At 52.1% G+C, this 23,050-nt stretch overlaps 7 protein-coding genes and 1 non-coding gene across 8 annotated transcripts; 6 read left to right on the top strand and 2 right to left on the bottom strand.

Annotated features, from left to right (window-relative positions):
• Positions 1-5,413: 5,413 nt before the first annotated feature.
• On the bottom strand, positions 5,414-7,207 carry SMAC4_08934 (uncharacterized protein). The gene is made up of 2 exons (XM_024655982.2): positions 6,651-7,207; positions 5,414-6,580 (listed from the first exon to the last, which is right to left on the bottom strand). The coding sequence occupies exons 1-2, from the start codon at positions 7,189-7,191 to the stop codon at positions 5,631-5,633; spliced, it is 1,491 nt and encodes a 496-aa protein (XP_024511763.1). The 5' UTR covers positions 7,192-7,207; the 3' UTR covers positions 5,414-5,630.
• Positions 7,208-7,856: 649 nt separating this feature from the next.
• On the top strand, positions 7,857-7,949 carry SMAC4_13693. The gene is made up of 2 exons: positions 7,857-7,893; positions 7,915-7,949. It is a non-coding gene; the product is annotated as a tRNA-Asp (tRNA).
• Positions 7,950-8,012: 63 nt separating this feature from the next.
• Positions 8,013-10,318, bottom strand: SMAC4_08935 (uncharacterized protein). The gene is made up of 3 exons (XM_003353131.2): positions 10,100-10,318; positions 9,065-9,965; positions 8,013-9,004 (listed from the first exon to the last, which is right to left on the bottom strand). Exons 1-3 carry the CDS (start codon positions 10,253-10,255, stop codon positions 8,286-8,288), a joined length of 1,776 nt encoding a protein of 591 aa, XP_003353179.1. The 5' UTR covers positions 10,256-10,318; the 3' UTR covers positions 8,013-8,285.
• A 1,200-nt stretch (positions 10,319-11,518) lies between these two features.
• Positions 11,519-12,386, top strand: SMAC4_12817 (uncharacterized protein). The gene is made up of 2 exons (XM_024655983.2): positions 11,519-11,812; positions 11,879-12,386. Exons 1-2 carry the CDS (start codon positions 11,735-11,737, stop codon positions 11,939-11,941), a joined length of 141 nt encoding a protein of 46 aa, XP_024511764.1. The 5' UTR covers positions 11,519-11,734; the 3' UTR covers positions 11,942-12,386.
• A 622-nt stretch (positions 12,387-13,008) lies between these two features.
• Positions 13,009-15,152, top strand: SMAC4_08936 (uncharacterized protein). Its single transcript, XM_003353132.2, has one exon. The coding sequence runs from the start codon at positions 13,657-13,659 to the stop codon at positions 14,896-14,898; it is 1,242 nt and encodes a 413-aa protein (XP_003353180.1). The 5' UTR covers positions 13,009-13,656; the 3' UTR covers positions 14,899-15,152.
• A 750-nt stretch (positions 15,153-15,902) lies between these two features.
• Positions 15,903-17,514, top strand: SMAC4_08937 (uncharacterized protein). Its single transcript, XM_024655984.2, has 2 exons — positions 15,903-17,098; positions 17,167-17,514. The coding sequence occupies exons 1-2, from the start codon at positions 16,230-16,232 to the stop codon at positions 17,279-17,281; spliced, it is 984 nt and encodes a 327-aa protein (XP_024511765.2). The 5' UTR covers positions 15,903-16,229; the 3' UTR covers positions 17,282-17,514.
• Positions 17,515-20,055: 2,541 nt separating this feature from the next.
• On the top strand, positions 20,056-21,224 carry SMAC4_08938 (uncharacterized protein; the record flags this gene model as incomplete). The annotated part of the gene is made up of 4 exons (XM_003353134.1): positions 20,056-20,290; positions 20,527-20,754; positions 20,827-20,972; positions 21,021-21,224. The coding sequence occupies 4 exons, from the start codon at positions 20,056-20,058 to the stop codon at positions 21,222-21,224; spliced, it is 813 nt and encodes a 270-aa protein (XP_003353182.1).
• A 576-nt stretch (positions 21,225-21,800) lies between these two features.
• Positions 21,801-22,405, top strand: SMAC4_08940 (uncharacterized protein; the record flags this gene model as incomplete). The annotated part of the gene is made up of 2 exons (XM_003353135.2): positions 21,801-21,992; positions 22,202-22,405. The coding sequence occupies 2 exons, from the start codon at positions 21,801-21,803 to the stop codon at positions 22,379-22,381; spliced, it is 372 nt and encodes a 123-aa protein (XP_003353183.1). The 3' UTR covers positions 22,382-22,405.
• Positions 22,406-23,050: the final 645 nt, after the last annotated feature.

Raw genomic sequence — 23,050 nt, 5'->3', positions numbered from 1 at the left:
ATAGAGTAATTCACCACTGTCGCAACAAGGCTAGCTGCCATCCCTTGCTTATCCCTCGGCAACGTCTCACTTAGCAATATCGTGGCAGCTGGGAAGGACAGGTTCATGGCGCCTGGCATTAACAGTACCGCCACAAACGTATTTGCCCGGTAAGTTTGATGCAGAGGCGTCAAGACGACCAAGAGGGAGCCGAGGAAGAAGAAGAAACAGGAGATGAGCATTATCAGCGATACCGACACGCCGCGGCGGAGGAGGTATACCGTCAGGAAGGCGAAGAAGATCCCTGTCACCGCAACCGGGGAGGTCTCGAATGAAGTCAAGAGGGCGGAGTGGCCGCGTAAGTGTTCGAGGAAGATGTAAAGGTAGTAAACCCATATGCCGTGGGAGGACCAGCCGGTAAACACGATGACAAGGACAAAAGCTGCGTGCCGCTGAAGGCCGCGGAGGGGGACGATGGGCTGTGAAGCGAAACATAGCTCAACCCAGACGAATGCGGCTAGGGAAAGAATGCCGAGGACGAGGAGAACGGGGACGTAAGGGGTGCTCCAGCCGACGAGGGGAGCTTGGTTGAGGGCGAAGTTTATGAGGATCAGCCCGGTGACGCCGGTTAGGGCGCCTAGGTGGTCGAAGGTAGGGTTTGGGTCGGTTTCGGGCTCAATCTTGCTGCCGTCTCGCTCTGGTGATGCATCCGGGGACCGAGACGCAGACTCAGACGGCTGGGGAATAACGAACCACGAAACCCCCACCAACACAGCGCATGTCATGGCCAAGAACCAGAAGCACCAATGCCATGAGAGTTTCTCAGCGACAAGCGACGCAAGGATAGCACCCACCGCCGCTCCCGTCGGCCCTGCTGCTCCGAAACAAGCGAAGGCGATGTTTCGTTTTAGTCCGATGGGAAACGTTCGTCCGATGATGGCTATAGCGTTGGGGATGACCAATGCTGGACCGATACCCTGGAACGCGCGACAAGTGCTGAACCAGATGAGGTGGGAAGGGCCACAGAAGCCGGAGACGAGGGACCAGAGACTGAACCAGGCCCAACCGACCATGAAGACGAGCTTGTGCCCGTGGATGTCGCCGAGTCTTCCTGTGAGGTTGTCTGTCAGTTGGTGTTCCGGTGGTGAACCTTGATGTAGGGCATGTCTGGCAGGGGGCTTGAAGGGTTGGCTTACCAGCTGGCAGGATAAAAGTCCCGACGGTCATGCTGTAAGCTGCCGAGAACCAGCTGAGGTTGCCATAGTCATGGATGTCAAAATACTTGGCAAGGATGAGCATGGGGGCAACAGTCTGGTTCATGGCTGCCAGGGAGAGAAACTGAGCAAGGCAGAGGACGGCGACAAAGACGACCTCGTGGATTGAATTCATGCCAGTGTGCTTCCCCTGTTGTGGCGGAACCTTGACCGGCGGGCTGGCGGTCTTGTTCTGAGCCACGGAGGCTGGTATTTTGTCTCTGTCAGTTGTTGACATGATGTCTGACTCTGGTGACAAAGCTGTATCAAGTTCAGACGGCCAAAGGATGACCTTGAGGACCAGGGAGACGTTATCTGACTTATACCAGCGCAGCATCAAGGCAGGACCATAGTCCCCGAGCTGCAGAGGCAGGTTTCTGAGCTGCATTTCTGGTCTGCAGAGTTGAAACAGCTAGGCCTTTTGTTCCTCATCGTAAAGAAGCAAAAATGCGCCCCCAAAGTGGGCTTTCGGTCTGTCTTCGGTGGTCCGGTCGCCGGTTGATACCGTGGTGCAGCCGTGCAGGTGTTGATGACCCATGACCGTCGAGTCGAAGGCACTAGTTCCTCGTGTACATGGGAACGGTAAGCTGGAAAGAGCGTGGGGGGGTATGAGGCTATCTCGGCGTTTCTAGAAACGAGGATGGACCATTTCCCAAAGCGTTCCTTGACATGATCATCCCTGTGTCTTGGAATGATCCACGTTACGTTTGCACCCTATGTTTGAACCTAATGACTTTGCCATACGGCCATACGGCGGACGAGCGGGGAGCGGGTTCCTGGACGTCAGTCATGCATGGGAAACACTGACCGGTGCCAAGTCTTCCGGGAGGCGTTGTCTGTGGCGCCGGACATTGACCCTATTGAGACTGATCTTTCGCAGCGCTGAAAGCTCATCACTCATCAGTCGACGTTTTCCCCCACTTCAAAGGGTTGACTTGTTTCGGTTATAGACGCCTTGTTATAGGTATAAGGGGCGGGCCGCAGCATGGGGGTACGTTGGACGAGGAGTTTGAAGCCAGAGCGAAGATTTGATAGGTGCCTCAAGATGCACGAAGAGACCTTCGACGTGGTGAAACTTGAAGCTAACCAGTAAAGTAGGTAATGAACCGTGGAAGCTAGTCTAACCCACCTTATCGTCCAGCTCCACTGCTTCCGCGCCTGTTAGCGTAAACCTTCCTAGAAGAGACTTTTCTTCGAACGATATTCGCATCTCATGCACGAGACTTAAGGCTGCAACGCCGGGAAGATCCGTGGAGTTTGACGATGAAGCTCCCGGTTGGCTTGCTTGTAAAGCTGGGTAACATGGAAGCTGTTAACGAAACGTCTTCGGCTACTTCTCGGGACCGAACTGGCGAGGCTCAACCGATTTTCCTCTCTGTCCGTTGTCGATAGATGTTGAGATTATAGAAGCTTAAAAAATCGAGAACAGCTCGGACGGAGGCCGTCGCAGTGGCATCTGGAAGCGCTGATGTTGCAACCGAATCCAACTCTGCGTGGTGCGGAGTAGAACATGTCGAAGATTTGGAAAGATGTATCCCGTGCTTTACATTTGAGCGTGCCTGTGCACGGTTCGTGAACAGATGGATGTTTCGCCAGCTTTGGGTCACGTAAAGCCGAGATACCAAGGCTCTTTGCGTGGGGCAGAGAGTAACAATCCCTACGTATTCGTAACCACTCTTCCAGGTGTTTGTATTCTCCGCTTCGAAAAGGGCCAGGTTGAACAGGTTGCCATGCGATAACCGTAGTACAAGGTTCAAGCTGATGGTCTGTGATCACCTACTCCTCCGTTGTCCAACTGGAGACATGAGAGATTGGGACACGTAACGTACCTCAAGATCTTTCATATCCGAAGCTCATCAGACGATATGGAACCGCCTTTCCTCATACTTGCCACACTCGATGGCCTCGCCGTCCATGAAACCATGTATATACGAAGGGCACACAAGCTGCATTGGTCGCTGAACGTCATCCTTGCTAGGACGGAGGACATAAGGCACTTCTGCACCCGGAAAAACGCAAACAAGGTCTCCGACTTGGGCACCCGCAACGACGGCACCCATGTGCTTTCCGTCTGTCACTACAAATGGACACGTACTTTTTCGAAGCCGATTAATGACATCTTGCAGGCTCTTCCATTTCTCCTTGTCCTCTTGAAGTTCCTTCATCTTTGGAACAAATTCTCCTGCTCTCAGAGCCTTGCAGACACTTCGGAATAGCTCATACCGCCTCCCTATTTCTTGAGGTGGCGTAGAGATTACTCCTGTTTTCATGCTCATGTCCTTGTTGCCCACTATTGTCCGCCAGAGTGCTTCATAGCGTGGAATCGAGGCCCCGGTTGGCAATAGGTATGGGTCCGAGCAGTGTGCCTCGACCATCTCCCACATTTCGTGGTGGAAGTCCGATTCCGGTCGTAACCTTTCGCCAAGGTAGTGTATTGACTCCTCAATAGCAAGATTACACCAATCCGCCCTGGATCGAGTGTCACGTAGCTTGAACCTTCTCCAGTGGGTTTGTTGGACATGGAGCGCGGACATGACAGCTATGCGTCCAATAATGACACCTTTCACACTTAGACAGTTGGGAACTGGAACATGGAGTTCGTTTTCGATCGCAATAGTTCCTTCGGCCCACATCCCTCCTGAGCGGTATGGCCACAACAAGTGGCCAAGGCTGGGAAACAGACCGGAAGATGAGAAATCTGGGACCCACGAAGGCAGGCCGGAGATTGTTGAGCCGTAAAGTTCGCGGAACGCTAGGCCCGCAATATGCCAAAGTGAAAATGTACCTTGCCGGAGACTGTGGGTCATTACCTTCTGGTATACCTGTTCAGCCGCCAGTTCGTGGTTTGGTTGCAGGTCAGGGTGGCCAACATCGCTGCTCAGGGCGAGAAGGGCAAAAACCTTGTCTTGCGGCAGCGAAGCCTGGGAATAACCTGTATGGAGGAGAATGGTGGAAAGAGGACGCTGCATTCTCCCGGATTCTAGATTGGAGTGAAGTATCGATATGCAAAGTATGCATTCAAGTGCCGAACGCGCCGTAGCCCTTCGTGCCTCGTCCAACCCCTCCAGGAGCATGTCTGACATATATTCGTGCCCCTTCAATATATGGACCGTGGAATTGACCAAGTTCCAGTTGGAATAATGTCCACCATAGAGTATGAACACCTGCTTTCCACAAATGATTTCCTGGATGACCCATGCCCTAGACCAGTAGTCGTTTGTGATCATGCGAAGGAAGGCATCACAGGCTGGTCGATCTCTCAGGGGCGTTAGACCTGGAAGGAGGGTCTCGAATACCGGTAGGATATGCGTAGACCCGAAATAGGCCTCTTCGTAAAGTGAGAAACGGGCGAGGAATTCATGAGCCCGTTTTGCGTCAGGGGCATCACCGAGATATATGACGACCTTGGATGCGCCAGCGTATATGTCCCGCATCAACGGTATCTGCTTGTATTTCTCCGCTTTGTCTTGCTGATTGATGCAAAGAAAGTCGATCCAAAGATAGCGAGTTTTCCCCGGCTTTTTTGGATGTAGACAGCAGTCCCTCAAGATATCGTAGGTGCTCGATGTAACTCGAAGGGTGGCATTGCCAATGGTGACGAAGTGGACCAGCTCTGGACTGCCCCATCGGTACGAGACGGCTTGGTAGCTAGGCGCATTTGCAAGTTGGAAAGGAACAAGATCGTAGCGGATGCTGCCATCGGCATTTTTGAAGAGTTGGATGAGTCGGATCATTCGCTCGTGCACGGAGAGGGGAGAACTGTCATAGTCATATTCCTTTCGCTTTTCAATTCGCGAGCGTCGAGGAGTTGCCCTGGATTTGGATTTGCCCATGGCGATTGTTGGCTTGTAGTGGGAATCAAGCTATGAGCGGGATCGGATGGGTCAATCACGCGATGGATGACTGGTCGACGGCGAATTGAGTTTGGAAATATCGAGAAAGTGGAATCGCCGGCGAGACGCGCCCACGTTAGGTGTCCAGTCCAGTAATTGAGTAATTTGAAAGACGAGAGATCAATGGAACTGAAATGCAAAAAGGACAAGATTTGGGTTGGACGCACAACTGAACAACCTCCATGCGGGTCGATACGAAACGATAGCATTAGTGCTAAGCCACCGTGTTACTCATGTACACATTACCACGCCAAAGGTACGTCTCCGCCTAACATCCCGCGAATTACCCCTCTCACCAACACCCCTCTTTCTCCGTCACTCCTATTTGCAGGCACCACTCGGCACTAGGCTGCCCACCAGTGTTTCTGTAGGAATGAACCTCAAGGCAGATCGTGGTCGGCTTTCTTTTTTCTTCTTTCCATTTAGATTTCTTCAACCTCCAATCAAGCAAATCACCATCATTGCCTCACTTCCATTCTTATGTCACCCACCTAGTCTGGAAGCCCTACTCCCCCTTCCACTTCCCCTCCCAACCCGGAAAAAACGGACTCTCGCTCAATGTCCCAACCTCCCAATCCTTCGGCACCCACCCCTTCTGTCTCTGCTCCTCGGCCCACTCCTCCAATGCTCCCATCGCCACCTGCCGCACATGTTCCTCGCACTTATACTCAATCAAATTCACCTTTCCCTCCTTCAACACCTTCCCCAACAACTGTGGCACATATTTCTCATTCCTCAACTCCTCCAATTCCCAGAAGCAAGCCTTGAAATTGAACACCACGCTTCCACTAACCGGTAACCTTCTCAGTGTTTGTGCGTCGCAGCGCAACTTTATGTCTTTCACCGTAAGCTGGTCTTCCCGACCCTTAAACGCTGACCGCGTCCAGTTCCCTGAGTTATCGGGGGAGGTGTGAAAAGCTTCCCAATCTTCTAGACCCCATGAGCAGCGGCTTACTGGGCTCTCAGTGGGTAACTTACTAAACCAGCGATCCATGGAAAAGGCCATCTTGGACTCGTAGTCCGGAACATGCGTGTGGATTGACTTGAGGGAAGCATCGCGGTGTTGAGCTGCGTACCAACCGACTGATGAACAAACGATTGCTGCGCGCAGGTAGTAAAGGCCGTCGGACTCGTTGCGCATCATGACGGCGTAGTCTTCGGGGACGTTGTCAAAGAGGACTTGCAGGGGGTCGGTTTGAAGTAAATTGGTGGTGGTGTTAAGGAGGCGGTTGTTGAATAAGGTCTTGTCGACTGAAAGGGAAAAGTGCATCGGATACCGCTTGCATAGAAACGTCAGAACCATCTCCATTAATTCCCGACAGGCGTGTTCAGCGCAGGGGTTTTGGAAGAAAATCCGGGAACCATGTTGGGCGAGCAAGGAGCGGCGGGTGGCCATGACAGTGTGGTATGAGGATGTGAGTTCGACCCAATAGTCTGGGTCATATTTCATAAGGGCTTGAAGGCTCATCCGTCAGTATGATGTCGATGACGATGGGGGTTGATACAGAGACAAGGGAAGACTAACCCATATGCTGATGATACCCCCAACGAAAAGGTCGATAAGGTCGAAACTTCGCCTTGGTAATATCCCAGTTTTCCGGAACAGGGTTCGGATCACGGACACCGCTTAGAGCAGCATAGTCGGGAAAACGGCCTAGGTTCTTGATGTCCTGGGTTGAGAAACCGGTTGGTGTGTAGAGATCGCCCTTGCTAAAGTCGGGTGTCGTAACCGTTGGCAAGGCTTGGGACTTGAGGGTCTCTGGTGCGATAGCCTGTACGTCCGTGTTGTCGAACCCGGGAAGCGTAGCGAGGACATGTCGTCTTGAAGGAGGGAATTGTAACAGATACGGCAGATCTAGCTTGGCTTTTGGTTGTTTCTCTTTGTTGACGTTGCCAATTGTGATGCTCGGTGCTCGTTCTCTTCCTTTCCATTGGACTGTGAGGAAGCGTTGGAGTGTAAAGAGGATGAGAGAGAATATGGCGCCTGCTAGTGAGATATAGGCTGTTGAGACGCCCGATACTTTGCTGGACCACATGGTGTCTGATTTCGACAGTTGCAAAGACATGTGTACTGTTTGTGACTACCTTAGTGTTGTCGAGTTATCGTTGAACCGCGTATTATATATTCATCATGTCCTGGTGAAGTGACGTTCACCCCGCAAACCGCCAAGCCTGGTGTATCTCTACAACCACCCATCCAGTCCATCAAGATCCGAGTGCTCAATGTTCAGCTGCGGCAAAGACAGCATGCGCAGTCCCAGAACCTATTACAGATTGACCTGTTCATGGCTAACTGTTATCAGTCTTGTTGTGCGACCACTCTAGAGTCTAGACCATGATTGGGGAACTGATCCCGAATTCTCTGAGGTGCGTGTAAGTGATAAGATGTGGACACTGATAAGATAGCTCTCGAGGACCGTGGGTTAAATGAGGGGTTGATATTGCTGCATGGTCGCGGAGATAAGAGGACTTCTTCATCGGGAAACGAAACCAGATGCCCTGCATGTTCAATCTTCGACTTTTAAAACGTTCGTAACGTAAACAAGTTAGAACAGTTGAAGTGTCACCAGAAATCTGACCTCGATTGATGAAGTGACGTTGAAAATGCCAAGACGGTAATGGAAAGATAGAAGCTTGAATGGCTTCGGCCAGACGCAAACCATTGAATTATAAGCTCCAGTTCCAGAATCCCTTCCAACAATCAGCTACGGCAGGTGTCCACACCTGCGAATCTTCCGTAGTATAGTGGTCAGTATGTGAGCTTGTCAAGCTTGAACATCAGTTCGATTCGCTCGAGACCCGGGTTCAATTCCCGGCGGGAGAGACCAATCTTTTGCCGTTTTTTTGCATCTGTGCCTGCCTGGCTTTCTGTCGCTTGCACTTGCTCAATTCTAAATTTCGTCTTCTGTTTTGTTTTGTGTCTGGTTTTGTGTTCCTTCATCGCTTCTTTTGTTTCTTGCACCCTCCTTTTTCCCAGTCGAACCGTCATCCGTTCCACCCTCCATTTCAGTGCATTTCTCAACCTATGACCATATTGTGTCAATTACGATTGCAGATTACCACTACAGCAAAATATCAAAATGCGCCAAACTCCTTCCCCTCCTAAATACCCAGATTCCCATTCCAGATTTCCAATTCATCCCATTGTCAACCCAACCCCCTAATTCAACGGCAAAATCCGCAACCCATTCGGCAACACCATATCGTCCGGCCCCTTATCATTAACAAACGCCAGGCTGATCTCCTGCAAATCCGAATCATCCACCATGAACGTGCCCCTGCTCTCCTCCCTCGAGAAATGCGACGCCGCAGATTCATCCGCCTTCTCGACCGCCTTACAGATCAAATCCGCCACCTCCTTGCGCATCCTACAGCTCGTAAACAGCGAAGAACCCTCAATCTCTTCTAGCAAGTCCCGCTTCTCGGTGCCGAGCTCGATCTCGTCAATTACGTGCTGCACTTGCCTGGATGTGATGGTTGCCGGCGGGAGGATGCCACGACTATTGTCGCGGTGAGGCCATTGGATGTCTGCTAACTTGTGTAAGAACAAAATGACGGCGGCCATGGCTTGGGCGAGCATCACTGCGCGCTCGTGCGGGGATAGGCCGAGGAAGATGGTGTGGCCTGGGTCGGTGGAGGAGTGGGAGAGGGACTCGTCAACGAGGACGCGCTGGTGCGGACCAAAGGTGGCTTCGAGGATGCGGATTAGGAGGGAAGGGTTGTGGTTGAGGTCGAGAACACAGGAGACGTCGCGCAGGTTGAAGAGTTGCACGGCTTTGGCGAAGAAATTGGGCATGATGTCGCGGACGTCGACGCCGTGGAGCTTACGCGCGTGCGAGGTGTCAACTTCGAAGTAGGTCGATGCTAGGTTTGCTGCGACTGTTTTCGTGGTCTGTTAGCACCACTTTTTCTTTGCGTGAAAGGGGAAGGAAGACTTACACTCGCTCGAAACACCAGCCAAACACCTCTGCGCAGCCGCAAACACCCTCCTCACCTCCTTTGACTCCCTCAGTCCACCCAACGTCCTCTTCACAAGCTCTCCATACCCACCCTCTTCCTCCCCCGACAGTTCCTCACCCCAAGCCGGCTCCCCTCCCCAATCCTGTTCACTCTCCCCCCCACCGCCAACCAACACCCTAACCACCTCCCTCTGCCTCCTCCCCTCCCCTTCCCTCTCACCACCACCCACATATAGCATATCCTTCCGATCACTCCCTCCATACCCAAACCCACTATCCCTCCTCTCCTTAAGTCCGCCATCCACCCCCTTTAACAAACCATCCCACTTCCGTCCAATAGTATCCTCAAACTTCTTCGTCACCAGATCCCTTAGTATATGCGCCACCGCAACTTTACTCATCCCCTTCTCCTGCGCAGACTTTATCCAGTCCATCTGGACCTGCGACACGAACTCGTCGTATTTGGTGAAAAGCAGCAGGACGGGGACATGGTGCGGGACGATTTGCGACAGGTGATGGAAGAAATAGGATTCTACCGGAGAAATGGGGCGAGAGGTATCGGCGGAGGAAACGCAGTACCATATCGCGTGGAGACGGTTGTCGGAGGTTATCACGTCGGGGGCGACGGATCCGATTTGTGACAAGGAAGTGCGGGAGGCGATGAAGGACGAGACGGTGCGGAGGGCTGTGGATGCTAGGGTGTAGGAGGGGTCTGATGAGGATTCTGACGAGGACTCAAAAGAAGAGGATGGGAAGGAGGTGCTGCTGGTGGGAGAGAAAAAGTTGGGGGAGGTGAATATTTCTAGGTGCTCGTTTTGGCCTTCGAGGTCCAGCGGGGTGTTGATGTCGTGCGTGGGGGAGAAGGCGTCGGCTACGAGTTTCTGTTTGAGGAGGAGGAGGAGTCAGCGTTGCTCAGTTGCTTTGGAAATGAGGGGAGTTGGTGATGGTTTGGTGGTTCTGATGCCCGGGGCTTGGCACGGTGCCTGCGATGCAATGGGAGGAGCACAAGACAAACCTTCTCAAGATCAACACCAAACACCTTGGAAAACAGTTCCTGCTTGGTCGATTCCGGATTTCCCATAACCAACACCCGAAACTTGGGGCATGGTGCAAGATATTGCGAAGACGGCGTCAATTTGACGATGGGGTTGTTGCTTGTTTCGTCGTCCATTTTGTCTGTGTGTTCAATCGGTGTCGTTGCAGTCGGTCGGTATGACAGTCTTCGTGGGTCTGTCGTGCTTGGTTACTCGATTGTACACAAAAGAAAGGGGTCATGTCCCATCTTTATTTCTTTTGATAGAATGCAACACTTCCAGAAGCTCACATTTGTGTGCGCGACATAAGGTGATGTTGAGCTTGGGCATCTCAGTTCGGTGCGGTGGTCTGATGACGACACGCCATTGTCATGGTCACACCACGATTAGAGCATCCCGTCTGGCCATTGCCAGCCATTGGGAGCCATATCTATCGCTTGATAGGCTTAAGTCGTCGCACATTTTTGAGAGGTATGGTCTGGTCTTTAATCGAGCAATCCTCTCGGCCAAGCGATTTCGCACATTGTTCAGCTCGCGCATCGCCAATGTTCGCGACCGTCATGGACCGAGATGCATGCAGTGGTGTTGCGAACTTGCGCAGGTTTGGCAGCCAAGAAGTGGAAAAAGTGCACTGCACTGCAGCACCAATGCAGCTCTCTGTCGCTACTGTCGCAGGTGGAGACAGGGGTCTTTGTCACTGTTGATAGGGCTGATTCCGATTGTTGTTTGATATTCGTAAACTTCATGATGGTATTGACCTCCGTTTACCATTCCAATGTCCTGATATTCCCGTTGAATGACAGACAAAAAAATAATAACTGCAAGTTTTTTTTTTTTTTTCATCACCCACCATTAAAGACCGGTGGCAGCCCTGTTGTACATGGGTGACCTGCTTCAATGTACCGATGACGAACGAAGTTGTATGAACCCTTCTAACTCAGCTGCACCAACCTAAATTCCGGACAAGTCAGAAAAAGGGGAACATCTCTCGAAATTGTCGACCAACACTTTACTGAGGACAGTGGCCGAGACAACAATCAGGAGAGGCCTGCATTCTTGAGCACTGATTGATTGTCGCACAACATTGCCAATGGCTGCCAATGGCTGCCAATGGCGGCCTCGAGTCCTTTTTGGTCTCGCCTATCGGCTCCTGGAAATAGGAAGCGTTGTGTTGGGTTCTGATTGATGCATTCCCGGCGACGGCGGGGTCCAACATCGGTTGGTTGGTCGTTTTCCATTCCATTTGTCAAAGCCTGGACCTGCATCAGACAACACTGCAGTGACTGCATCGCAGCGCATATTTCACCGCAGTGGACTGCAGCGTCAGCCATCAGGGGCAACACCACAGCGGTGGCAGAAAGCAACAACAAGGAACAACCAACCGGGAAAAACAACAACAGCAACACCACCACCGAAAACAACCAACCGTCCCATCCAACAGTCCCATCCAACAGTCCCATCCAACAGTCCCATCCAACAGTCCCATCCAACAAACCTCCTGTCATCGGTTCCATCACAAAATGGAGGCACCAATGCTTTCTGAAGCACTTACAAAGCCAAAGGCTGCAGTACAGCTCGACACCGCGGAAGACTTTGAGTAAGCTAGGCCGGCCTACATGGAAGCCTGTCGTTCATTACACGATGTATTGCAGCGAATTTTTGTAAAGGAGGATCGCAGGAAACTTGAAGCTATTGTAGGTGGATTTGCTTTTGAATTTTGGCTTGAAGCTTTGACGCACTGATACCAACCATGTGAATAGCATCAAACATTCCTTTCAAGAACTGACGAACTTGACGATATCCTCGGCAACGGAACTTCTTGAAAATAATTGACACCGGCGACGACCGACCCAATAAAACGGGAGCCAAGACAACGGACTTTATAATAAAGGAGGTTCTTGGGTGGAAGCTAGAACATAGAACTCTCGACCGGCTTTTTACATCCGAAGGCATCTCGAAGCTGCGAACACAGGGATACGACCGGTATCTGATGCTCAGCAATATCCACAGCAGCGCTATTTTTGTAGTGCTGGGAAATGGAGGTTTGCGGACTTTGCAGGGTTTCCCGAGTTTCTTTCTCTGGGTTTTCTAGGTTCGGTTCTCCCGAGGATTGAACGAGGGGGCCTTCTGGCCCTGTGACCACTGGATCTTGGGAACTGGATTGGACTCGGTTCGGTTCGGTTCATGTTCGTCTGGAGTTCGATTTAACGATTTCTCCCGGTGAACCTGGCAACTGGTGAAGGATCTTGAATACGAACAAAACAGAAACCTCTTCATTTCGCCTCGAGTCTTTGAAAGTGTCTTGTTGTTTCTTGTCCCCTTGTGCCCTGGACTCCTTGTCGGTCTGGTTCGGGTGTAGCCGCTGTCTCAACTGCTGGTGCCTTTCCTTGGTGGCCTTCCACTCACTTGTCAGCATCATCAATATTGACCACGAGATCGAAACCCAACAAAGGGGCATCTCACGGCATCAATGAATAATGAATCCCTTCACAGTCTGGACTTTCCAGACTCAAGATCCCAAGATTCAAGACAAGCCCGACAAGCTCGTGTTTTCGATTAGACGACAACAAGCGAGAGGACGATCGGTGCATCAGGAGGCCCCGGTGGATGGGGTGCAAATGGGGTGCCAAGACGGCGTGGCAGTGTCAGATTCACCACGGAGCTCCAGACACAAACCCAATCAGATGAGTTCATTGCCCCCTGAGTGCACAGACCACGTCGTGTTTTCTTTTGTCATTCTCGTCATTGTTCAGTTGATGCCATTCATGGCACGGAGAGTGACACCTCGCCGATGATAGAAATCAACGAAACTCTAACCGTGATCATGAACGGCCAGCAAAGTTCCAGGTAATTCGTCACAGACAAGTAGTGATGATGGGAAAACGAGCAAAACTTAAGAAGATCCCCTGAAAACTTCCCCTTTCCAGCGATGAAATCGAACAACGACAGAAAAACAACAACAGGGCCCCTTGCGTACTGGCAATTTCGGCCCATAGGTGGCTGACCCACAGCACAGTTCCCCACAGTACGTAAATCGTTCCATTCTTCCAATCGAATTGGCCTCTGGGACTTGTTCCGTCACCATTCCAGTTGCAGTTGCTGGTTTCCATGTTCCAGTGTTCTCGCAGGCGCAGCACAGTGTGTGGACGGCCCGAGACAAGGGGTCCAGTTTCCATTCCGTCCTGTTCCTGCGTTTTTGCCTGCAGCCATCTTCAGCTGAAGTGTGTGTGTGTGTGACCTTGGCTTGCCTTGCCGTACCTTGCCGTACCGTACTGGGTCCTTGTCTTGGTTCGTTCTTCCACTTCTTCTTTTTCATCTCTTCCCCTTCCCGCTTTTTCTTTTCCATCCCATCTTTTTTCCTCTTCCACTTCGTCATCTTCTATCCCATCCCATCTCCTATCCAGCAACCAAACTAGTCCTCAATTTACGTAGGACAGACATTCGTTATAGTCGCCTGGATATAACAACAACCGGCCACACTCTCTTTCCGGAATCAACAACAACAGTCCCTCGAGCACATTCGATTATCAAAAACATAATGCGTGCCTCCGAATTCCTCGCCGGCGCCGCCGCCCTTCTCGCTTCCGGCGTATCCGCCGAAGCCTACCTCGGCTTCAACTCCGGCAACACCCTCGCCGACCGTTCCGCCAAGTTCAAGAAGGACTGGGTACAGGAATTCACCACTGCTCAGAACCTCAAGAACGCCCCCGGCACCTTCAACGCCGTGCGTCTGTACACCAACATCCAAGCCTACTCGCAGACCTCTGAGCCGATCGAGGCGTTCGAGGCGGCCATCGAGACCGACACCAAGATCCTTTTGGGCGTCTGGGCTTCCGGCACCAACACCATCGAGCCTGAGATCAAGGCTCTGCAGAACGCCATCAAGAAGCACGGCAAGAAGCTGACGGACCTGATTATCGGCGCCTCCATCGGTTCCGAGGATCTGTACCGCGTTTCCGTGACGGGCATCAAGAACAAGTCCGGTGTTGGCGCCGGTCCCAACGAGCTCGTCAAGTTCATCGGCGACTGGAAGAAGGCGTTCCAGGGCACTGCCCTGGCCAATGTCCCCATCGGCCACGTCGACACGTGGGACGTCTGGGTGAACGGCACCAACAAGCCCGTCATCGACGCGGTCGACTGGGTCGGTGTTGACGAGTACCCGTACTACGAGGACGGCAAGGGCAACAACATTGAGAACAGCGGCTATCTCTTCGACCGCGCCTTTGACGCCGTCGAGGGCGCCGTCGGCGGCAAGCCCGTCTGGGTCACCGAGACCGGCTGGCCCTACATCGGCCAGACCTGGGACAAGGCCGAAGCCACGGCCAAGAACTCGCAGTTCTTCTGGCAGGAGGTCGGTTGCCGCAAGCTGTTTGGCAAGGTCCCTACTTTCTGGTATACCCTCCGTGACTCGAACCCGGACAACGAGATGAAGTTCGCTATCACCGAGAACCTCTCGACCACTCCCCGCTTCGACCTCACCTGCCCTGCTACCTTCAAGACTACCCCCAAGGCTTCTGGATCTGCTACCTCTACTGCTTCCGGCACTGGTGTCTCTGCTCCTTCTAGCACTGAGTCTGGATCTGCTGGCTCTGGCTCTGGCTCCGATGCTGAGGAGTCTGGCTCTGCTGGCTCTGGCTCTAGCACTGGCTCCGAGTCCGGCACCGCTACTGTTCCCGCTGAGAGCGGTGTCGCTACCGGCGGTGCTACCTCCGTCAAGGGTGTTTCCGCCGCTGCTGTGGCTGGCATGACCCTTCTCATTGGTGTCTTTGCCATGCTTTAAGGGGTAACATGTAGTGACAAGACAACGATATAGATGAATGTAAGGTGTAGTCGGGATTGCATATAACTGGGCTAGGCCATGTTAGGTAGACAAATAGAAGGCGATTGCTTGGCTATCACATCATGCCTTGGTCTTGTATCGTGGTGTTTGCCTGTGATCTTGGCTTCTTGGATATGCGCTTGTATCTGTTGTAGCTTGTTGTCGCCCGTAGGCATCAGTTAGTTGTAGCTAGCAATTAATGCATTCAATCATCAACAACGAAGATCCCTTGCGTTTATGATCCTTTTCATTTTCCATCAATGATTGAATGACAACAAACGTGATGTACGAACCTCACCGTTGGTTCCGTTCCGTCGTGCCCGTGGCGCCAAGCTGGTTGCCAACGAACGAACGGGCCCGATGTTGCCGCTCAGCCGCTCAACCCGCCCACAGCCAGCAGCCCAGCACCCAGCTGAGCCAACGGCCTGTCAGCGCCAACACCAACGCCAGTCAGTGACAGTCCGATCACATCGTCAGCTGCTTTCATCAGTGACTCGCCAGTGCTTGTCTGCCCACAATGCCAACGGGTTCACAATGATGTTGCCAAACCGTTGATCATCTCGTCAAAACCCAATAACGAACGCATAGTGGAGAATTTTTGTGCAACAGTCGTACGTTTGCTATTTAACCGGCTGGATTTGCTGGGAATGGTATCCCGGGGTCGCGATCAAAATGCAGGCAGGTGCACCGCAGTGAGCAGGGTGCGCTGAAACTTCAATGCGTTTGCTCGCTTGGACCGCTGCACATTTCGTCGGGGATGTTAGGGGCACTCGCCGACACTAATGCTTTAAGCAGTGGTATGCTCGGCAAAATGTTAGTGCTCTCGTCAGATGTGATCCCGTCCGCGCGCCGATGCACCGCAATCAGTCGCTATCAAATGTCAACTGTCGCAACTCCGTCATTCAGCGTATCACCCGGGCCGCGTTACGTCATTGACATACATCATAGCTGTAGGGTCCTCTTCCATCCCCCGGACCCTGATGAACAATTGATCAACAAAGTTTACATCAACATTACTTTTGGTCTTTTGTTCTCGTCGGTTGCAAAGTCTGTCTGCCAGATAAATATTAGCAATCGGGATCCTGAGACGTTTTTGTTAGCTTCTTCCGAACATTATCCCGAACCATCCATCTTTCTTACCTATCCCAAGAACAGAACAGGTATCGCATACATCCACCGTTGCGATCCACATCCAACAATATCAGAACTTTCCTATTTCAGACATACCAGCACGAAGCACACTTACCATACCAAGCCAAGAAGCCAAAAGCCCAAACCAGACATCCATCAAAATGTCAGCCCAACAACCAACCGACCGCCCTCAACCTCCCAAGAGCGAAGGCTACCGACAAGGCCAAAACCCATCCTCCAAGCCCACCACCCCTCGATACTCCCCTCCCAACTCCCAGAATGGATCCCCCCTAAACTCCGCCCCCGGCACTCCCGGTTCTGTCTCCAGCCTCTCAGGGTACCCCGTACCCCCAGGCGGCCCGCAACGCATGTACTCCGAGAACGCCGTCTCTGACACCCCCCTGACCTCCGACCCCTACGGCACTCCCGCCGGCTCCGGAGGAGCCCAAGATTACATGTCCTACCGGCGGCCGACCAACGCTCAATCACAACTCCCGACTGCCGAACTAAGGAATAACCTCAACGCTGCGCGCGCCGTCGGCGGCGCCAGTGTCGCGATGGGGGCCAGCGGTGCCGGAGCGTGGGGATCCTCGCGTGGTATCATTGGCGCGTCAGGGCCCGCCAACCCAAGAGAGGCGAGAGAGACGCAGTATGTGTCGAGGAATAACAGCACCACAGGATTGAATGGCATGGGAGGCCAGACGTATAACGGACGGGGTCACCCATTGAGGGAGAATATGCAGAGTGAAGCCAGGACAGAGGGAGAACAGATGGCTACGTATGGAGAGGGGGAGGTGGCTGATGCTGTTGAGGGGCAGGCGAGGAAGAGGAACGAAGGGAGGAACAGGCGCGAGTCGACAGCGCAGGGTGGGAGGCCGAACTTGAGTCTGGCGCAGGTGGGCGAGGGAGAGATTGATCACCATGGGAGGGAAAGGATTGGGAGTGCGAGTCATAGAGAGGTTAGTGGTGAGAGGCATGGACGTGTGAGGGGAGAGGTTAGCTTGGAGCCTTCGGAGGCTGATTTGGAGAGGTAAGTCCTTCCTGGTTGATTAGTGAATTGGTTGATGATGACAAGTGCTAACGGAAGTGGTGATACAGGAAGAAGTTGCAGCAGTCTTGGAAAAGGGAGGAGATCAAGAAGGCTAGAAAGGCTGGGAAGGATGTCGACGGGACGAGTGGGCTGGGTGGAAGGGAACCTAGGCCCGAGGTGTAGATGATGTGCAGTAGAGAGACGATTGCAGCATTGTACGATATTGGATGACGGTTAGAAGGATGACTTAAGGTTCGTTTTCAGTTCTGGGCAGGTGCTTTTTGGGAAGTAGACTTAGAGATACACAAGTCCACGGCAGTGGCGCAAGGAATGACCATAGACGATTCTTGCTTTCGCTTCGGATGTCGTCGCTTGACTCGATCCATACCGCCTGCCTGGCATAGCGTTGACCGCCCTCAAGCAGGATGCGAGGGTTCGAATAGTGAAAGGGTTTTTGGTTCGTTCGTGAAACCATCCATACCGTCTCAATGACGGGGTATCGTCGATAGCCAGTCAGGCAAGCTGTATACGCCATACGGCATGTGCCGAAGACTGATGAACTTGGGCGAAAGAGCCGGGGCGCGTAGAAGGAAGATGGCGGGAAGAGCCATGATGATACACATGGCTGATATCTTCCACAAGCCACCCTCAAGCGCTGTAGGGAAGATGGAGTTCCATACGGAAAGTGAACTGCTTCATAGATGGCGTTCAACGCGCGTATTCAAACACGGACAGGAAGTTGCAGCCTCCTCTCTCGGTCCTCAGGAGCTGCTCCTTGGGGCTTTGAACAGCATACGCAACTTTCGCACAACCGACACAGTTGACCAGCTGGAGTTTGCCGCGCATAGTGCCATGCGTCAACCAGCCTTTGTCATTGTCGATCTCTTGTTATGGGATGTCTGGACGCAGACACTGTCAAGTGGCGAAGTCCTTCCGTTCAATACAGGATGCTGATGGCGGCAACATCCAGAAATTCGACTCCCGGTTGCTGAGAGTATCGTAGTACAATGCACTCCGGTACAGGAGACTTAGGTAGCGATAACGAGGTCGGCTGACACTACCAAGAAGGTTGTCTCGTCGTCGAGCGCCTGCCTGGGCTACAGGCGTGTCCTGATGTTTTGTGGTTCGCAGAATTGTTCCTGGGACAGTAGAGCAAGGACGTCTTCAAACAACTCCGTTGAAAGGCGTATTGGCTCTTGTATATCCGTAGGCTTCTATGTGGTCCAAGTCAGATCGATGTTCCCGATTTTGAGCGGATCAGTGAGTGGACCTTACCTTGAGCAATACCGCGTACATAGCAATAGAGCAAGCCACGTTCACAAGCACATGGGTCTCAAGAAGAGAGGTAGACAGCCCCTGCACCTTCCGCGCAATGGACTGTGTCCTCATCCAAAGCAGTTGAAGGAAGACTAGGCACTTCTGGAACGGACTCGCTTTACTCTTGTCGGCCAGCTCGGAGTCAGGAATCACGAGCAGATCCATGTATCTCAGCTCGGCCAGCAAGCAATTACCGTCTGGTGACCAGGCGAGATGCTTAGGTACGGCCGGAGTTGTTCCAGAGAAACGGATGTCCTCGGTCAAGACTTGGAAGTGTGACGAACCGTTACAAGCACAGGAGTATTATCGCTGGGATAGAACAATAGAGTAACGGAGTGGTAGCCGAAAGGTACTGGTAGGTTGTGATAGCTATTGCTTGCTGAATATCCGGTAACAAGAGGCCTGGGGAGGCCTTCTTTTATACCGGCCTTCCTGGACCCGGGACTTCGGGTCCTCCCTTCGGGTCCTCCCTTCGGGTCCTCCCTTCGGGTCCTCCCTTCGGGTCCTCCCTTCGGGTCCTCCCTTCGGGTCCTCCCTTTGGGCCCTCCCTTTGGGTCCTCCCTTCGGGTTCTACCTGATTGGTCATCTAGTCTAGCCTACATAGGATTCTCTGATTGGATCGTAACAGGAAGCCGCCCATGACAAGAAAGATTCGAAGAAGTAGGACTCGAGACCGAAAAAATGATGTGCAGAAAACGAAGACTGTCAGGCACACAATGGTAATAGAACGATGTTGTTGTCGTTGTTGTTGTTGTTGTTGTTGTTGTTGTTGTTGTTGTTGTTGTTATTTTTAACGTCTACTTCCGCCTCCCGTAGGGCATGAGACGTGCCGCACCGGTGAGTCTAGCATACAAAATTAAGAGCAATGCCCTAACTGTCCACCAAAACCATTAATCCGAGGGCAAACCGAGGCCTATTGCCAGTATAAATCATGTGTTGCCCATAGCGTAAACGCGGCTCAACACTTATAATCGAATCGCCCAGTGGGCGAGCCGCCAGTATATGACGGAACCTGTAGCACAAACGCGGATCTGGCGTTTGGCGGTGGAAACTCTTCGGTTGATAAGGGCTGAGCAAAGCCACCAAAGCGAATTCAAGGGGTACCCTCCACGCACGCCCAAAAACCCTACAAACACGCCCATGAAAGTACACTCTTTAAGGTCACTTGAGAACAAAAGCAAGCTATAAGGCTAGATATACCCAATTTTTATTCTAACCTTGGTTTACAGGCTTTCCCAATGATGGTCAAGGCTTTTAAGAGATCATTCGTCTTCCGAGTGACGAATAGTAGATGGTTGAATATTAATAGGTACTTACCCGTACTTCTAGGTCGACTCCCAAGAAATAGCCAACCACGCTTATTTTAAAGGAATGAAGCAATTATGGCTTTTCAATCAGGCGTGAATACTACAGATAAGTCTTTTCTGTAATTGATTTGGAGGAAGATTCGCGACTGTGGTCACTTGTGCTTATCTGATGGGCGTGTTTGTAGGGTTTTTGGGCGTGCGTGGAGGGTGCTCCGAATTCAAACCTGCGAACGAAATGACCATCGCCCTTTCCCTTTCCATACAACGACTGAACAACCTACAACACCAGCCAGATCACATACTACCTGTAGCTACCTCCAAGACTTCTTCACCATGGCCCGAGGTGAATCCGTTGTGGCGGTGATCGACATCGCGCCCGAGTCCACCATCAGGGCAGTTTTGAAAGCGCTGTGCGCCGAAGAAGCGCTTATGGTGCGCATCGCAAACATGCTTGCAAAAATTCCTCTGGACGTCGAGAGCAAAGATGATCAACCGGCCGAACAAAGCGGCTCTGGACACACCTACGCTCCGGTATACGCTCCGGCACAAGGTCACTGGGGAGCCTCAGGTGCAGAGAGCTCCAAGCAGGGGAAGAGAAAGGCCCTCTAGATAGAGATATGTGTTCAGTGCGAGTCGTCGTTCCAGGAATGGGACGAGTCCTTGACATGCCGGTATCATCCAGGTGAGTTCATTCCACTTTCTCCACGTGTTTCCTCGGAGTCGGGTGTTACGATCCAACCAAAGTTATGTAAGCTACATGGATAACCGTGAGGACATCTGGACATTTGAGTCCAGAATAAAGAGTTCATATCCTTGGACCCGACCCCAAGTATCACAGTCCCACACCTGGATACCACACCATCATCAACCACAAGATTGGGCTATTGACATCCAAGTATCTGATACCGAATAACCGTTACACCAAGTACTCCATCACCACAGCAGGCGAAGCCTCCAACATTGAGATCTGCATCCAGTGCGATGAACCCTTCGAGCTGGGAGATGAGTCCGAGACGTGCCAGCATCATCCATGTTAGTCCCCTTCCCCCAGTCCCCCACAAACTGGCCCAGAAAATGGACCGACTAACACAACCCCCACAACAGACGACATGGAACTGGACGAATTCGACCCTTCTTGGTCCGAAATGCCCATCTCCCCTTGGGATATCCAAGACAACGAGTTCTGCCGCAGCATGAACCCGAGAGGGTTCGTCTACCCTTGCTGCTACAAGAGGGGAAGCCAAAGCCAGGTGAACAACGGATGCGTGATGGGCGAACACCGGGCTGCAGATGGCTAGAGGGCCAAGTTCCCTGGTGAGGACGACGCGAGTTCTAACGTTGAGGACGAGGAGGATAATGAGGAGGATGATGAGGAGGATGATAATGGTGAGGAGGACGAGGAGACTGAAGTGGGTGAAGCAGTTCATAACAAGCAGAAGGTACAACAAGTCCGAGGTAATTGGGGGAATCTCAACAGGCATATGGTTAATCCCCCGCAGTGATGCTCCCACGGAAGGCTATATACACGGAGGTATTACGTTACATTGGTGTGATACGGCATTAGAAGGAATTTACGGTCGGAGGTAGACATAAACAGAACTACAAGTATGGGTACAATGACGAATGACCGTCGTGGGTTTGGACTGAGCGGACTAGGTGGGTGCTTAAGGAGATGATAAAGTACTACGAGGGCCATAGCGCACTGTGATAGTTTATTCTAGTTCTTAAAGCGATCATTCATCTTTTCTGTGTTTTCCAATCTTCTGTTTCAATAATTGCGAGCGTGCAAACTGGATTGGGGAAGAGTCGAACCGTCAGCCAGAAGAAGAGAAGGTGGGTGACCAAGGGTTAGGGCTTCTAGTGTGCACTACCTCTAAGGTGGGAGCCAGGGGCAGCCAGCCCACCCTTCAATGTAACCTTTCATTTGGGTCCTTTGCATGCCAAGATGGAGGCTCTGCTCACCACCTGTGCCGTCCTTTTCCTTTTACCCAGACCACCAAATTGTTTTTGAAACTGCCTGTCCCTCTTTTATACACCACTGTTATTGCATTTCTTCAATTGCTTTACCGTTCACCACCATGCCACCCCTTCGCCCACCAAAGCTCAACGATGAGCAGCTCGTGAAGGCCATCGCCTTGGCGCCTGAAGAAACCGTCCGCGCCGTTCTCCGCGCGCTTACTGGGGATGGCGCCTTCAAGTCGCGCATAGCGACACTCATGGTCAAGAAGCCCCTAGGAATTGCAACTACCGCTGCGGGAAATCCTGCAAAGGTAGATGACGGTTCAAAGAAGAGGAAAGCTACTACGATGCAAATTTGCGTACAATGCGACGAACTATTCGAGGAGGGAGATCAATCAAAGTCGTGCGGAAAGACTATGCGGATGGATTCAGCTTTCTTTGATGTGATGCATTGGGGGACGAAGCGAATCAGGGCTGTAGGCGAGGAAAGCATCGTGTCGCAGACGGGAAGAGAACTAAGTACCCGGGGTCTGATGCGGAGGCTGAGACCGAAAAGGAAGAGACGGAGGAAGAGGTTGACGAGAGCGAGGAGAATGAGGATGAGGATGAAGACCAGGATAAAAGCGAGGAGGATGGCCAGGGTCAAGAGGATGGCGAGGGTCAGAAAAAGGTCAAAAGTGAGGGAGATCAGAAAGCTTGAGGTTATCGTGGGAATATTTGGCTGAACTCAAGCGGCTTCTTTCATTGGTTTAAATCACGCGAATGCCCGTCGAATGACCGAGGGTAAATGGGAAAGCTGGTGTTGTGTGTTAATGAGGGTTAGGGTCCAAATGTTCGATCAGCAGGAAACAGAGGTATCGTGCACACGACAAACCTGGGTTCCTGTACATCGTGCTTTTTGCAGATTTGCAGCTCGTTGTTAGGTTTGATGCCCAGCGTATTCGTTTCATCCACCAGATTGGGTTTGTTGGTCATCGGCGTTGACCAAGGCAAGCTGTTAGTGCGTGATGAAAGAGGGCACAGACGTGGGTCATCCCCGCACAGAACCGGCGCCACAAAGTTAAATTTGACGACGAGCAACCCACCCCGCAATTTGTAGTCGTCCCCAACCCGTTCCTCTCCGCATGTTGTGATCCGTCCTTGCTTCCACAAACACAAGTCGAAAACTAGTAGATGCATATGCGGCTTTTGGGAGAGCCAAAAAAAAAGAAGAAAAATACTTATGAAGAGGGGATGAATAGGAAGGAGAAAGAAAGGAAGGTGTTGGTAAATGTTTAAGTTGCCACTGCCGGGAGTCGAACCCGGACTTATCTTTCGGTTACTTATGTACATCAACTTGCCTTACCTAGGTTAACCTGGACGCAAGACA

This window comes from Sordaria macrospora, chromosome 4 (genome assembly GCF_033870435.1).
Source record: "Sordaria macrospora chromosome 4, complete sequence".
Lineage (NCBI taxonomy): Eukaryota > Fungi > Ascomycota > Sordariomycetes > Sordariales > Sordariaceae > Sordaria > Sordaria macrospora.
The sequence above is the reverse complement of the archived record's forward strand: the minus strand, read 5'-3'. Positions and strand labels throughout refer to the sequence as shown.

Coding starts and splice junctions, on each gene's coding strand:
- SMAC4_08934 (XM_024655982.2), bottom strand. CDS start 7,191: ATGTCTTTGCAACTGTCGAAATCAGACACCATGTGGTCCAGCAAAGTA. Junction 6,581..6,650: donor GGGGTATCATCAGCATATGG/GTTAGTCTTCCC, acceptor TGAGCCTTCAAG/CCCTTATGAAATATGACCCA.
- SMAC4_08935 (XM_003353131.2), bottom strand. CDS start 10,255: ATGGACGACGAAACAAGCAACAACCCCATCGTCAAATTGACGCCGTCT. Junction 9,966..10,099: donor TTGGTGTTGATCTTGAGAAG/GTTTGTCTTGTG, acceptor CTCCTCAAACAG/AAACTCGTAGCCGACGCCTT. Junction 9,005..9,064: donor GGCTGGTGTTTCGAGCGAGT/GTAAGTCTTCCT, acceptor CCACGAAAACAG/TCGCAGCAAACCTAGCATCG.
- SMAC4_12817 (XM_024655983.2), top strand. CDS start 11,735: ATGGAAGCCTGTCGTTCATTACACGATGTATTGCAGCGAATTTTTGTA. Junction 11,813..11,878: donor GCAGGAAACTTGAAGCTATT/GTAGGTGGATTT, acceptor CCATGTGAATAG/CATCAAACATTCCTTTCAAG.
- SMAC4_08936 (XM_003353132.2), top strand. CDS start 13,657: ATGCGTGCCTCCGAATTCCTCGCCGGCGCCGCCGCCCTTCTCGCTTCC.
- SMAC4_08937 (XM_024655984.2), top strand. CDS start 16,230: ATGTCAGCCCAACAACCAACCGACCGCCCTCAACCTCCCAAGAGCGAA. Junction 17,099..17,166: donor TCGGAGGCTGATTTGGAGAG/GTAAGTCCTTCC, acceptor GTGGTGATACAG/GAAGAAGTTGCAGCAGTCTT.